The sequence below is a fragment of the Ornithodoros turicata genome, chromosome 8 (genome assembly GCF_037126465.1).
Source record: "Ornithodoros turicata isolate Travis chromosome 8, ASM3712646v1, whole genome shotgun sequence".
NCBI lineage: Eukaryota > Metazoa > Arthropoda > Arachnida > Ixodida > Argasidae > Ornithodoros > Ornithodoros turicata.
Window position 1 is genome coordinate 14,201,588 of NC_088208.1, and position 15,592 is coordinate 14,217,179.

At 45.4% G+C, this 15,592-nt stretch overlaps 1 protein-coding gene across 1 annotated transcript in view; it reads right to left on the bottom strand.

Annotated features, from left to right (window-relative positions):
- Positions 1 to 15,592, bottom strand: part of LOC135366490 (integrin alpha-PS1-like) — a 110,962-nt gene that overhangs the window by 44,822 nt on the left and 50,548 nt on the right. The window contains exon 2 of the mRNA XM_064599202.1: positions 1,573 to 1,703. Within this exon, the coding sequence (XP_064455272.1) occupies positions 1,573 to 1,703 (131 nt within the window). The remainder of the gene's footprint in view (positions 1 to 1,572; positions 1,704 to 15,592) is intronic.

The following is a 15,592-nucleotide window of genomic DNA, read 5'->3' on the forward strand; positions in this document are numbered from 1 at the left end:
GCATGTTGTGACGTGACACCCCCCGGGATGAAATTCTGGGTATACCACTGAGTTGAGGGTTGAAGGCGGTCGCGCTCACGCGTTAGACGTCTGCTCTAACGCGTCTGCTCTAATCATTGTTTTCGTGCAAGAACAATCGTTCTTGTGCAGCTTCCTACAGGCACAAGAGACAGAGCAAAAGCATTGTTGCGTTTTCTGCCATTTAGAAGAAACAAAGGACACAAATATCTTGACGTATCTAAATGCTGTGCACTCGTGGAAATAGCCCTTGTACAGCCAAAGTTTTCGGAAGAAGAAAGAGAGCGACCGTGCCAAGTTTAGTATGTTATTAAATAGGGTACAAAAAAAGGGGGAAAGAAACGAGAGAAATTTTCAAACTTTTTATACCTACGCGGTTCATCCCCGTGCCTTGACACGCGCAACTTTCGGTTGAAAGCAGCTCCGCGCGGCTAGGTGACACGCCCACCACCGCGAGAGTGACGTCACGGTATTCTCGAGTGAGGAGGTGCGCGTGGCGCCGGCGCCGGACCACACAGCGGGTACGAAGTTGTCGTACTGTGTTGCAGTTGCACCATTCTTGTGGAATATGAAACTTATTTTCACATCAGGTTGGGTGTGTGGCGGTATCCCCGCTGGCTAAAAGTCAGGCACGACGACGTTTGTCAGTCAGCGCCTCTTTTTTTTCTTTTTCTTCTTCTTTTTTATCTATCCTCTGCGCACTTTTTGATTGCCCCTCACCAGGTACCGGCACAAGCGGCTTTATGGTGCGAGATATGGGCGCGAAGGAGATCGAGGACATCGAGGAGGAGAGCACGCGCCAAGAAGATATCGCGGAAGGAATGCCAAGAGCATCCGAACGACGCTGGAATAAGCCATGGAAAACACGCGGAAAGACGGAAGGCAGGAGAAGGGCACAGCGCCGACTACGCAAAAACCCAACAAAGGACAACACACTCTCTTTCAACCGAATCTCTGCCGTACTGAGGCGGTACTCCAATGCCCTGCGACGCTTCCAATGGAAGGGTTTCTGCACCTCCCTCACCCCACACACGCCTGGCACAAAGATTTGGGCAGTGGTGAACAAGCTCGCTGGTAACTGCTCCAACAAGCACCCCTTCCAGGACTTTGCCCTCGCCCATTCTATCACCCTCACCGAAGCAGCAAACCTCTTCGCTGAAACCTTCACCCAGGCAGCAGTTCCTCAGCCGGCAGTACAACTACCACAGCTCCCTCACCACCGCATGGACGCCCCTTTCACGCGCACCGAACTCATGTCTGCTTTACATAGCAGCATCCGCCGCACCAGCCCAGGTCAAGACGGAGTCACCTACCAGGCCCTCAAGAATCTAACTACACAAGACAGACTCCTTGCAAAATACAATGAAATATGGGAGTCAGGCACAGTCCCTCCTGCTTGGAAACACGGACTGGCAACGAAGAAGCGCAGGCTCAAGGCCTAGCCGCTGCGCGGCTTGTCCGACGAGTGCCTCGTTTGAATATTTCAATGACCACTCAGTGTACGACAAACAGTATATCATCGGCTAGTAAAATTAAAAAATGCGTATAATTTACCTGCGCTGCTGGTCTCGATGTTTATTTGGTGACAGTCTTTGAACTGCGATGTGATGGGACATCGGTACACTGCTCCCGACTTGTTTGTGCCAGGCTGCCACGTCTGAGTCCGAGGCGCCCCAATTAATAATCTGTAAGGTAAAGATAACAGAGATAAGTATAATGAGCACATTTGTTCGCGTTCGGTAGGGTGCTATTCTGGTAAAATTATGAGAATATTGCTTCAAGAAATACATAATTTCCTAATGCTAAATTGAAACAACCTGATGCAATTTTCGCTGGTACTGGATAACCAAAAGAGCCGCTTTAACGAAATGAGCGGATGATGTCATGCAAATTTTTGTTCTCATCCATTACAGAAAAAAATCATTCAACGGACAGAAAAGTAAAAATGAGGAATTGCAGTCATTACATATATGACCAGATATATGAACAGGAATATTCACAAATGTCTCGATGTTACATATTCTACGCTGTGACCATTCGACTCTTTCAAACAGACATTTCTTTTAAATCAAATTTCAAAATTCGGTAGTCTATGAACTAATACCTTGTAGCATATCCCATACAAGAAAAAAAAAACCGGAATCGAAAAACAAAACTCACCTACAGGAATAAAAAATAAAAAAAAATACGAGAGAAGAATATTATAAGATGTATATTTCATTATCATATTTCTGTTCATATACGCGCCGACGTAGATTTTATTTATGAAATAAATTTAAATGAAACGAGAGAAACGAAAAATGACATGTCACGTGTACTTGGCTGAAACATGGTCCGCAAGTTTCGCACCTGCACCGCGAAATTTCTCATAAGCGCAATAGCTACAACAATTCGTAAGAAACCACTTGAGCAACAAAATTTAAATATACACACTCTCACGACAGAAAGGAGGTCAGCTCACAAAACGCGCATACGTTTCGCATCACCGCAGTACACGCTTGATCTGCAGTGAAGTATCCCTCCTGTTGCTCTCTATTTTCCTTCGGTCGTAAAATAAGCCGCGAAAGACAAGGCAGCTTGTTAGGGGGATCCTTCTGGAGCACTGGGCGCCAGTCCAAGATCAGACGAGGACGAAAGGTAAATATTGCTTTCATAGTGCTTCCTGTAAGTTGAAGGTGCACTAAAGTGCACGTCGCGGAATGAAAGATGGCGTTACCGTAGGAACAATATGAAAGGAACGCGGCATCTTTCGCGGTTACAAGTGAGAGAAAGTGCAGCGTTCCCTCTCTCTCCTTCGCAAGAAGCGTGACAATGCAGAGGCCTCTGAGTGGTCTCTCTTAGAGTCACTAAATAGCTTCTATTTAGTGACTCTAGTCTCTCTATACGATCTCTCGCGATGATTTGACAAAACGCTTGAGGAGACCAGTCAGAGCGCGCTCCGCATTGTGCTAATCACAATCCGCACAGAGCCAACCAATCAATTAAAGTAGCGCAGAAGACGTTTTTGACACCCTGTTTTCTTTCTATAAAATTGTTAAGTAGGCCAGTAAAACGCACCATGAGAAGTACTAATCCACCCTACACCCCATCTTTCTCATAATCATCTCCGACACACTCACCATAGTTTTGGCGCTCTATGGCCTTTGTTGCCTTTGTGCCATTAAACACATAATCAATCAATCAATCAATCAAACCACAGTTATAATTATCGCAGAAACTGAATTTAAAGTGCGCAGCAAAAAAGCGATCGTGCGAAACGGTGGCGGAGAGGAGTCACAGCCTGTGACCTTGCGCTGACGCTACACCGTCCGCGCTCGCTGATTGGTTCAGAGTATCGTCTGCTAGAGTCAGCTGTTCGGGGCTCGGAAGAAGCACTGCACACGGGGAAACTCTGGCGGGACAACGAAAACCTCCATGCGCACGGTCACCCTTTCAATTCCTAATCTCCCCCTAGGGAACCAGGTTTACCGACTACAAAAGAAGAAAGCCCTCACACAAAAAAAGAAAAAGACAGGCGCTGACCTCGACTGACCGCGCAGACGGTATGACGTCATCGGCCGTCCTTCTCCTCCTTGTTACACTCCGAGGGGAAAGTCTAGAGTGAACGAGCGCGCCTGTGTTTGTGTCGTTTTCTTTTTTTGTTGTTGTTGTTAAAAAAAAAAAGAAATCTGCATGCGTCAAAACGTTTTGTGCTGTTCCCCAAGTTGATGCATATACTTTCATCAGAAGTCTTACACTGAAAATATTTTGGATGGCCCTTTATACTTTTGCCCTTGTTTCCCGCACCACTGTGCTGAATAAAGTTATTATTATTATTATTATTTAAAAATGTTTTGTTGAGGCAATGAACCTGTCTTCCAGAGCGTCTTAACGCCTTTCTCCCGTCGTTCCATCCATTCTGACAACTATGTATATACAAGCAACATTTTACATGCGTTTGCGGTACCTAAGCACGTTCACTCGAACAGAAAAGCAAAGGGTGAGAGAGAGAGAAGCGAACTTCATCGCATAACACACTCAGAACACCACAAAGAATGACAGCGTTCTTTCTGTGCCAATTTCGATATACAGGGTGTTTCACTAACAGTGTCGAAAGATTTTAATAAGAAAAGTACACTGCGGAAAAGTACGCGCGAGCAACATTTATCCGCAAGGAACTTTTGATGTCGACCACAAGAAAATGTATGAAATTTTCATTGAAATAATTTTAAATTTCTCGAATTGGACTACTATTTGCAGAGCCGACGTCGCGTTTTCCTTGCGAGGAACAGAAAGCGCTCGTCATATCTACCCTATTCCTCAAATAGGGATGTGCGAAAATTCGATTTTTTTTAAATATCGAAGCGAATAATTCGATATATTCGAACCGATTTCCGAATTGAATACGGAACTAGATATATATTCGAATTTGGAATCGAATCGACGTTTCTTCCAAACCGAATATGGTATTATAAGTGTACTATATATATATATATATATATATATATGGAAGGTGTTGAGCAGGTTGGTTAAAACCTGACATGATGGTGAGACTGTCTTCTGTGTGTTCCATCATGTCAAATGGTACAAGTGGTTGTAGTTTCTCGGTCTTAATAATTCGCGAGCTCGGATTGACACACGCGGCAAAATAGCATTCTCGTTATAAGGCCGAAAACGGCACGAGGAGGCGCTGTATTTCATATTCACAGAGCTGTTTCGGGGGCGGGGGGGGGGGCGAGAGGGGCAGCCGCCCCGGGCGCCTTCCCCAGAACTAATTTTGGGCAACAAAGCAAGCCCTACAGGATTTTTAGAGCTCTGAAGAACAACATTTTCCGTAGTGTTGGGTTGGGGAGGGGGGCTTCACCTCTGGTAGATATTCGTCGCAGACCGGCTCTGTGTACACGTTCATATGTATACTCGTATACTATATATGTATAATTTTTTTTAAATTTTTTCATGCTTTACACATGTTTATATCCATACATGCGCTGTACGTGTATTCGGTACGGTTACACAACTATTCACCTCGTATCGAATTCGTTTTTTTTTTTAAACTACGCGTACCTAATATCGCTTCGCATTTGCTTTGGCTATGTATCCATTCGCTTCGGTTTTAAGATAATTACTCGAACGTGCAAAAAAAAAAAAAAAAAGAAAAGAAAGAAGAACGACAAAAAATTGTTCTGCCACATCGTAATGTATACATAATACATTCCGACTCTAAGGAACAAGGATTACACGCGACAAAGAAGTCACGTGACCCATCTCGTCTTATTGCTTTCCGCCGCTACCTGTCAACGGGGACCTCGAAAGAAGAAGAAAAAAAACCTTTTCATTCTTTACGGTGTTCGGTGCCGCCATAAAAGTGAAATTGGGAAACAGGTTTTTCGCATCCGTCGACAATGCGAACGCATGCATATACATATAGAGATGACCTCCTCGCCAATTGAAGCGGAGGCGTTATTGCCTGCTCCGTGCAAAAAGAGGGGCTCGCGGTTATTTGGGTACATCTTAATTGTCGCTTCCGGCTGCACTATACGTCCATGTCAAGGTCGGCACCTCTTTGATTAAAAGTGGGGACCCACTTCTGCAGTCGCCTGTCATCTACCATTTATGCGCTGACGGCGCGTGAAAAAGCTTAATCACCCTCGCTATGAGGACGGCTCTGGGACAGACTTGTACGTATTTGGAGTATCGTATTTAAAATACAATTTGCGGTATTTTGGTACTCTACTCAATACTTTTTGTTTTGTGTATTTGTACTCTATTTAAAATACATTTTATGGTATTTTATACTCAATACTCTAATTACATATTTTGGATCTCCCTGCTGTGTCTCGTCTTTCCATTATCTTGCTTGTTCAGTGGAAATTTCCTGAGTCCCTCGGACTTGACCTGGACATTGGCCCTTCTTGGAAGTCTGCATTTAGAGATCCTGCCCCCTGTGTCTTAATCATCTGCCAGTGAGAGTTCTATTATGTGTACCCTGACGCGATGACGCCGAATTCTGACCTCGCCGAGCGGGGACCTGCTAGAATTTTGCTTTGTTCTGGGTCACATATACTTATTGGAGTTATGTGGTATCTCTTTGTCATCTTTTTTGGGACTTGTGTTTAGATGACTCCTGCCACACAGCGGCGGCTTGCGCTAGTGCGCAGGGTTTTGGTGATTCATGTCACATAGCGACGATTTGCCGCATTGACCAGTGACTTTTTGCGTTCAAGGATAAATAGTATCTTAACTGTATTTCAAATACTTTTTGAAGTATTTTGTACTCTATCTTAATTACTTTAATTTTCATGTATTTATACTCTATCTTAATTACATTCTAACGTTAGTATTTATTATCTTATCTTAAATACATTTTTGAGTATCTTGTACATGTCTGCTCTGGGACGAGGATGAAGGGCCCGGCATTTCACGAATAGACCTGTATCCCAGAAACGTCATCATGACGTTGGTAGACAGACTGAAACTGAAACAAATCGGAAGGGGGGGGGGGGGCTGGGTTCCACCAATGGACACTCAGTCCCTGCTTCCTATTGAAAGAAAAGTAGGACCGAAGGTCGCGTCCCTTTCAGGGATCATCGTAATGCCCTCAAGACAGTCGCTTTCGGGCGCGACCTTGTTCGCTTCTAGCTTCGAGCATAGTTCAACTCTACCAAACTGGTGGCGCTGTCGAACATGACGTCATTTGTTTACAAACAGGGAGAGGTCTATATCAACTTATGGGCTTCTACGAATATATGTTAATGCGTATATAGACCTAAACCTGCACCTATTACGCTGCATACCAGAGTGTTTAGGAAATTACTTTTCTACGTGACGTGTCAGCGAGGTAAAAACCACTGAACGCACGTCTGGATGAAGCTCTCGCGAGCTTAGTGCATTCCCATTGGTCCAGCAAAGCACGTGACCTCCCTGCGCCCGCGTCACTGGCGGGTGTACCTGCTGTGACGGTGCGCAGCCGGGCGAGTTTCTGTATAGGATGTATTGATCGCATGACGTTACTCACAGGGGAGCGCCACAGTCGTTGGCGGATTTGAGCCCATATTTTCCTCATCCTCAACACATTCACTGTTCATTTGGTGTTTATAACTGCTTGCACAGTGTGTATACATTGGTTTCGGCGCATATCACTGGGCGCGGCCATTACGCCCCCACACTGCACTAATGGCGACCGGGTGACGTCAGGCAAGATGGCTGCTATCTAAGAAACTGCCGCAAATGAAGACTGAAACCAAAACTCGTTAGACGTGCATCATCGGCGGCGGCTGTGTCGCCTCTTCGAAGCTAGCGCCCCCTGCAGGGGTGACGTCAGTGAATAAACCCCGTTCGGCACCTATTTTCTGCGCCTCCATTTATCCCCTTTGCTGCATAAATTGAAATTCAGGTTCAAATCGATGAAAATATAATATAATTGTGTTTCATATTCATCTGGCATAAAATGGAGTCCAAAAACCCCTTTAATCACACGCACGCTTTTAGCATGCGGGTATTGCAGAATGCGCCCCAGTGTGGCTACCTTCGCGAGGATGCCATGAGAAGCTGTTTCGTTACTTTCGTCGAGGATGGTAGACCAAAACATTCACAACTTTCCTACAAAAGGTCGCAAGTGATGGGAAGGTATACAGGGTGTTTCACCTGAGGCGATAAAAAGGGCCTGGAAATTTAGGCACTAAAAACGACGGAAATAAGCAGTCATTTAGGCCCCAAAAATAGGCGATAAAATGCAAAAATAGGCACGTTAATCTGGTATGCTCTTTGGCTTTGTTGGTGTTCCCGAATGCCCCATCAAGGAAAACTTGCTCGTTTAAAGGCTACGGCACCGTATACAAGCCTGTACGTCTGGTACACGAATGTTGAGGCAGCCGGGAAACACAAAGTTCACTTCTTCGTCAGTTCAAATGAACTAAATAAATTTCCGTCAATTAAAAATTGTCCAAGGCCTCTGAAATGGCGGAAAAGGTTTCCAGAAGGTAGTTGCCGAAAGTTCCACAATCCTCCGTCGAGTACGTCGCCAGATAGGATTTTTTATCATTTTAGGTGAACCTAGAGTCACTAAATAAGCGTGTATGATTGTTGCGCGATAATCCATCTATTGTCCACCAGAGCGTCCCGAGGATGTCAAGGTGAGCTCAAGACCGTCAACTGCTGCTTGTAAACGAAAGGAACATTTCATCCGCGCACGATAGATGGCATCGTGCGCTAACGTGCGCAGTGCGCGTGCGCGTGGGAAGCGTGGCGCGAAAACAAGATGGCGCATGCTCGCTCATTGGAACTCAGTGTCGATACTCTGAAGCGTAGCTTATTTAGTGACTCTAGGTGAACCACTCTGTATAGGTACGTTTCCGAAAGGGTCAACAACTTTATTTGAATGGGTCACTGTGCAGTTGGGTATGGGGAAATTTCCTGCCCTGTGAACCACAATCCGACGCCGACAAAAGGAAGAGTTGTGCAGCAACAAATTACTCCTTGACGAGCAGGAAAAACATGACGTCACAGAAAATCCATACCTTCGCTCGCCGACCGATGACCAGCAGAGTGCACGTGAAGAAAAAGAAAAAGGGAATCATACATCTTGTGCGAGAGGGAAGCTTGATTTCATCAGCGGTTTCACGGGCCATACGTAAAAGAAAAATCAATCAATCAATCAATCACGGAAACCAGCCTAAACACAAGTTTCCGGGCCGTGACTACGAAGGCACGGCACGTTGCCAGAATCAGCAGATGATATCATGAAACAAGCAGCAGACGAAATAAAATAATACAGGACAAAGAGGGCTGCGAATTCCGCTGAGATTATTTTAAGAAAGGGCCACCGAATTCTTCCGGTGGGGGAACACTAATCTCGGCGTTCCTGACCCGGTCAATGTTTCACCGTCAGTGGTATTTAGTGCGCATTATCGCCACGAAGCGGCGCTGCCGACACTTGCTCTGTGAGCCAAGAACGTAACCCTGTTATTCACACGGGCAATGTTCTCACGGAATACTCTGGAAGAAAAAGCAGAAAACTTGGAACGGCGCAGGAATAGTGATTGAGAGTGGCGTACTGTGTCCTTAGCAGACGACACCGTCTGCGTCTGCGTTGTTTCTTGTCGTCTGCTACAGAACGTTTTGCGGCTGGCGTCGAGCGCTCGCGCATACGTGGCAGCTGAAAGCTATGACGTTTTTCCGCATCTTCCGCTGAGGTAGTATTCCGTGGAACATGGTTAGCATGCACGTAAATAACGGCGGCGCGGAGTTGCGTAAGAGGAAAAGGCGTCTGACTCCCGGATTTTTGCCCTTTCCCATCCCACCTCCCTAAACTCTTCCCCTCCAACGTCGTACCCTTGCCTCAAGAAAAACACGCAAAGAAAGCAAAAAAAGAAAAATGAAAAATCGAACACGTTTATCATGTACACCATACGGAATGCCATCCTCCGCCCCCTGGATGAAAACACAATTCAAATCCGTGATATTCAGCCGTCACCAGCGCAAGTTAACATGAAATTAGTAGAAAACACGAAGGACCAGCTAAATGATTCGAAACTCACATCCCCATTTTTTTTCTTTATTCACATCACATCACATCACATCACAGCTAAATGATTGGAAGTGTAGGTATACAAAATGGGGAAACAGTTACAATTTATACACACGCGGTGGGAGGCAACCGCTCAAACCACTCGTATTTACAAACTTAATTCAGGCTAGGTGGCCCGTTACCAAGCTACTACCCGTTACAAAGAGCAAAGGCACGTCTACTTGATATATGCCATAGTACCCATCCATCCCGAAGGGTGCCGAAATACTAGATCCTTTTGTGTAAGGTGAAGACAACGGCCCCATATGATACGATATCCGCCACATCTTGTCACCAAAGCACAGGCAACGCCGAGGCCTGCTTATTGCCTCCTCTCCCTGCTTCGCTACGTGGACATATAAAGTCGGAATTCGTCCGCTTTCTGCGATTTGCCGTTCTGCAAAATTCAAGAACTCTCAAATGATTGCAGCTAACTTGGAAACTGCGGACCTGATATGTATATGTAGAAAAAAAAATTAAAGTGCAACACGCTTTGAAGAAAATCAGTTTTGAGAAAAATATGGGACCATTTTGCGCTTTATTTCCACGTCCCATTTAGAAGGCGGGGACGTTCAATCATTAGTGGCAGACGACGGTGCTTCGTCTTCATGGCCACGGCCGCTGAAAGCACCTTCGTGATTGGCTACCGCGGTTGAAAACACGATCCCGATTGGCTGACTCTTAGTTGTTACGTCACGTCAACGAGTAAGCAGGCTTTCTCCATCCAGGTGGTGTTGGCACAACCCGTACGCCTAACACTTGGCTATAAATAAATAAATGGCAGAGGAAGTTTGAACACTGCATTGAGACATTGTGCACCGCCAGCGTCAAAATGTCGGCTTGGCAGTGTTCGCTTCTGCAAAAGGGCGACTCAACCACGGAGGCACCAGAACAACAAATTGGTCCCTCAGCGATGTGCCAGGCAATGCACCCTGGACATTTTTTGTTTTTGTTTTTTACTTCCGAGTAAGTGCCGCGAAACAAGTGTGGCTATGAGCGGCGTACAGATGTGAATAGGTGGAGAGAGGACAGCAGAAAGGAGCGGGGGACAGGGGAGTTCGTATGTGTCCTGGTGTGGCTTCAAGGGGAACTGCATTTCCCATTGTCGGTCGTCGACATTCGTCTGGAAAGTCTCCCGGAAAACCCAGGGAAAACTTCCAGTGGTGGGATTCGAACACACCACCAGCCAGTCCACGACAGTAGTGGATTCGTTCGTGCATAAATCATGTTATCAGCAAACGACACATCCACCACACTATCTTGGATTTGACAGCTTCTTTCAGCGTATCTATCATTTCCGTAGTGCGCTTCCGGAATACTGCCACCAATGAATGAAGCTCAAAATGCATTTGCTTGCAGTTTTCCTCGAAATTCCATATGCCTGACCAGTGACGGCTTAATAAACCATGCACCCTTATAGCTAGGGAGTTACTTTTTCGGGTTAAGGCCTTTTTCAGATTCAGGGGGTAAAAGCGGCCGCTATATTTCGAAATCTATAATTCGGGAAGAAATCGGTTGATAAATGTGCCTTCGGATGTCTTTGTTCCTCCTCTTGTCTATTAAGTCCTTTTCTTTATATATATATATATATATATATACGTGTGTGTGTGTGTGAGTGTGTGGTGTCTACCAGCTCTAGTCACCGATGGCATAGACAGTGCTGAGACACATGTGGTTGCTGAGAACGTAGGCGACCCATTCTTACATGTGTTGTCGACCTTTGCTTGTCTTTCGTGGCAACCGTCACTTGAGGATTTCATAGTGACTGGAAATTGGGAACAAATCGGGGGTAACTTAAATGCTTCGCGGTTTGAGCGTGCTTCGGTATACGGTGGGCAGCCGCCGGATATGCGTGCCACTGCACCGTCTCGAAATTTTGGTCTGTCACGTTTCTGCAGCACTTTCTCACCGTTGATGATGAATTCATCGTGCTATATATACGACATCCGTCGGGTCGAAGTGTGTCGCTCTTGTCAAGAACCGTAGGAAGCGTAAACATGGACACTTTCTCTCCTCCCGAGTACCCCGGACGACACTTCGTAATGCGTCACATTTATTTCATGCTGTTAGCGTACAATTAACGCGCGCTGACAGCAGAAACACGTGCAACGTAATGCCAGACAGGGGAGTTTCTCTCCCGCACACAGATGGCAGCGCCGCTGCACGGGCGCTCCGGTCCCTTGGGCGAAACTCTCCCATAGAGTTACGCAGAAGCTCCGTGACCAGTAAGCTACCAAAGGACAGTGCTAACACTTTACAGCGACACATATGGTGAGGACTGTGAGTACATCGTACGCTATCATCTTTCCGTACGTAATAGATAACGCTGGTGTTACTGCGCACACGCAAGACAAAAGCAGAGCTTTGCGCATTACGCAGGACCACCGCACCATCACTTACGTACGCAAAGGCGACGGCGTACGATGTACAGGGTGGGTGCTATAAAACGTCAGTCATATTTTCGCGCGTGGCGCGATACCACTGCATAACAAAGTAACTACGACCACGCAAACTTTCATCTTCATGCATTTCTTCTGCACTATTCCGATGTAAACACGGCGGCTTGCCACTAGTTGAGTGCAGCTTCCGCCTAGGGGCGCTAGCGGCGTCGAAAGCGAAAACAAATTCGTGTCGGCTAGCGCCCCTAGGCGGATGCTATACACAACAATTTGCAGACCGCCGTGTTCACATCGGTATAGCGCATAAGAAGTGCGTGAAGACGAAAGTTTGCGTGGTCGTATTTACTTTGTTATGCAGTGCCTGGTAACCACGATTTTTTCGGAGGCTCCTCTGATACAAATTATGTACTCCGTGGTAGCGGAAGTCTGTCAGTCGAGTAGGTATCGCGTCACGCGCGAAAATATGACTGACCTTTTATAGCACCCACCCTGTACTTAAACCCTGATTCTTTCACTTCCCTAACCCCTGTTGCTTCAGCTAGTAAAAGCACGAAATTGAATATTTGAATTTAAATATATTTCGAAGGTGATAAAGGTGACTGTACGCGAGACATCAACTAAATAAACCCCCCGGCGAAAATCACCGTCGTAACGTGACACGAACAGGTGGTTCACATCGCAATACACGGACGCTATACGTCGTCTTGACGATCGATTGGGCTTTGCTGCAAGCCAACGCAAACATGCTCCGGGAACATCGGATGTCGGTATACACACAGCGCATTCTGCACATACTAGACGTCGTCGGCTATCTCTTGTTTGCTGGGGTGTTATCAGATAACTCGGACGACTCGAAAACGTGCGGTCGAGGCGAAGCTCTAGTAAACGTACGAAGGACACTGGTTACTTGTAAGAAATGCGGTTTTTGTGAACCAAAGTTTCACGAATTCCATCCAGTTCAAGGTATATATTTCAAGTACAGGACATTTCGTTTTCGTCTAAACCCACATGCTTTCTGTTTTTGCGAGAAGGCTTCGGTTGGATCCGAATCTGTCCTGATCTGTTGAAAACGGGAGGCGTACGCCTTTTTTGTGACACTTACGCTGTTCATAATTGTCACGGGAGGGCGTACCAGTCTTGGGTAGTAACTAAGTTACTTTTAACTTGTAACTGTAACTAGTTACTTTTGGGGGTAACTAGTTACAGTAACTAGTTAAATTTCCAGAGAAGTAGCTTTTAAGTGTAACTAGTTACTATTTCTGTGAATGTAACTGCAAAATGTAGTTACTAGAATAAATGTCGTTCTTTTTTTTTCTTTACCCTACCTTGTGGTTACCTTGTGGTTTTTTTTCTTTACCCTACCTACTGTGTGGGATAACCGCGTATTAACTTACACTGTGTCTGGTTAAGTGTAAGACAACGTTTATCGCACTTCAGTAAATGTAAATAAATGTATGTTATTAACAATTGGATCACCCTCTCATGGTCATTTCTATAAAAAGTAACTGTAATGTAACTATAAGTTACTTTCTCTCAGTAACTGTAACTAGTTACTCGTCCACAAAAGTAACTATAACTGTAACTTAGTTACTATTTTTGCCAGATAAACTGTAATTGTAACTGAGTTACTTTTTAGAAGTAACTTACCCAAGACTGGGGCGTACGCCTCCCGTTTTCAACAAATCAGGGCAGACAATGATATAATTCGAGATGATGGCTGGCTAGGAACGTGCTGTGCGGTGAAGTTCATTTCTGAGAGTGCAGAAGAGGCAGAAGTCAAACTGCCTCCAGAAAACCCCGATTCCATGCCAATTACCTCCGAATTTCGAAAAAAAAAAAAAAGCCACCGGAGAAGCTTAGTCAAAGCCCATTTTTTCTCTCTCCCTGACTTTCCTTAACTATAGCGTGCAAACAAAATGACACACCGCCCGTGTAGATTTCTCAGTAGCTCTAAGCTTCGCAACTTCCATTTCTGAACATAAATACCCAGTGACGTGGTTAAGGGGATTGCGCGGGAAAGGGCAAACATTTATGGTTTACGATGCGAAGCTTAACGCTTACACCGCACTGACGCTATTTGTAACGGAAATAACGGTTGCGTCACATATAAATATTTAGACTTACGCGTGGCAGACGATCCCTTCCTCTTCGGCACGATGTCTTGGGAGGCCGGTGCGCACCCAACAAATCTCACTCTTTACACAGTTAATTCTCAGCTTACAAATCCGGGCCGTGCATTTCCCACGATCTATATTTAGGGCCTGACTTTTTAGGGTTAAACCCGTATCCGCCCGATATTTACCCCCCGAACGAAATCTGTAAAATTCGGGTTTAACCCGAATCTACCCGAAAACATCTGGGTCACGTGGCACACTCATAAGCGTGCATTAAAATAAAGTTTGATAACATTGCTAAACGTTAGTTCCATGTTAAGACAAATTTTTATTAAACAAAAAAAATCACCCGAATTCCTGACGACAGAATATGCCGTAACGGGATTGAACCCGAATACACCCGAATTTTCGAATGAAAAATATCACCCGATATTTACCCCCCGAATTTGGCCAAAAATAAAACCCGAAAAAGTCAGGCCATATCTATATTTCATCGACGTTTCTATCACGAACTTTCGATAAGACCTTCATCGACACTATCGCGCCTTTTTCGTGTAATTCATTATTAATTTCGTTTTATTAAATTCTTGCTGCATATTGCTTTTATCACTCGTTTTAATTTAGGTCGTGCTCGAGACTGATGTGGCGGCTCCGAATCCTATATACAGCGGCTGTGCTGTCTGAGGTTTTCCTGGATTTTCCGGGGGACCTTCTAGACGCGTGTCGGCACAGTTTCTCTTGGAAGTCCGCCCAGGACGCGTACTAACCCCCCTCTTCCCCCCAACTCCTTCCTGCTGTCCTCTCTGCGTCTGTCAATGTCTGTATGCCGCTCACAGTCAGATGCTTTGTGGCACTAACACGAAATCAAGAAATTAATTTCCAGGGTGTCGGAGCAAACCGAAAACCGGAACCGAAAACAAACAAAAAATCGCTATTTTGGTGCGAACCGGAACGGAATCGAAACCGTTTTTTCGCTCAGGAGGGAAACCGAAAAATTTATTTAACGGTTTTCGGTCCAAGAAAAAACTTCGCCGGTTTGGACTATACGAGTAAGCTTATGAAACTGACGTCGTGTATGAGAGATGAGAGAACTGATGTTCTGAGGCTGGAACAACATAGAAAGGACAAATACATACGAAGCCTCAAACTGCGTAAGAAATTAACGATATCATCCTTTCAACCTTCCTTTCCATACCATCCTTTCCTATCAACGATTCATCCTTCTTCGTTAATTTCTCGTTGATGTCGTGTGTTCTGAAGTCATGTCATTGATACTTTACGAGGATTACGGTTACGGCGGAATGTATGTCGCTATACTATGACCCTTAGACTCCCTTTGTAACGTTTTATCGTTCGCGCACATAGACTTAGAGGTACATGTGACCGCTTGTGACCCTCCAACGAACCAACCAATGCCGCAATGTTCGTTTTAATTTCATCCGTGCAATCTCTCCTCAACTAAGCAACGACCCAAGGGGGCTGCGTAACGGCTTCTCTATCGGTAATGCCCTTCAACG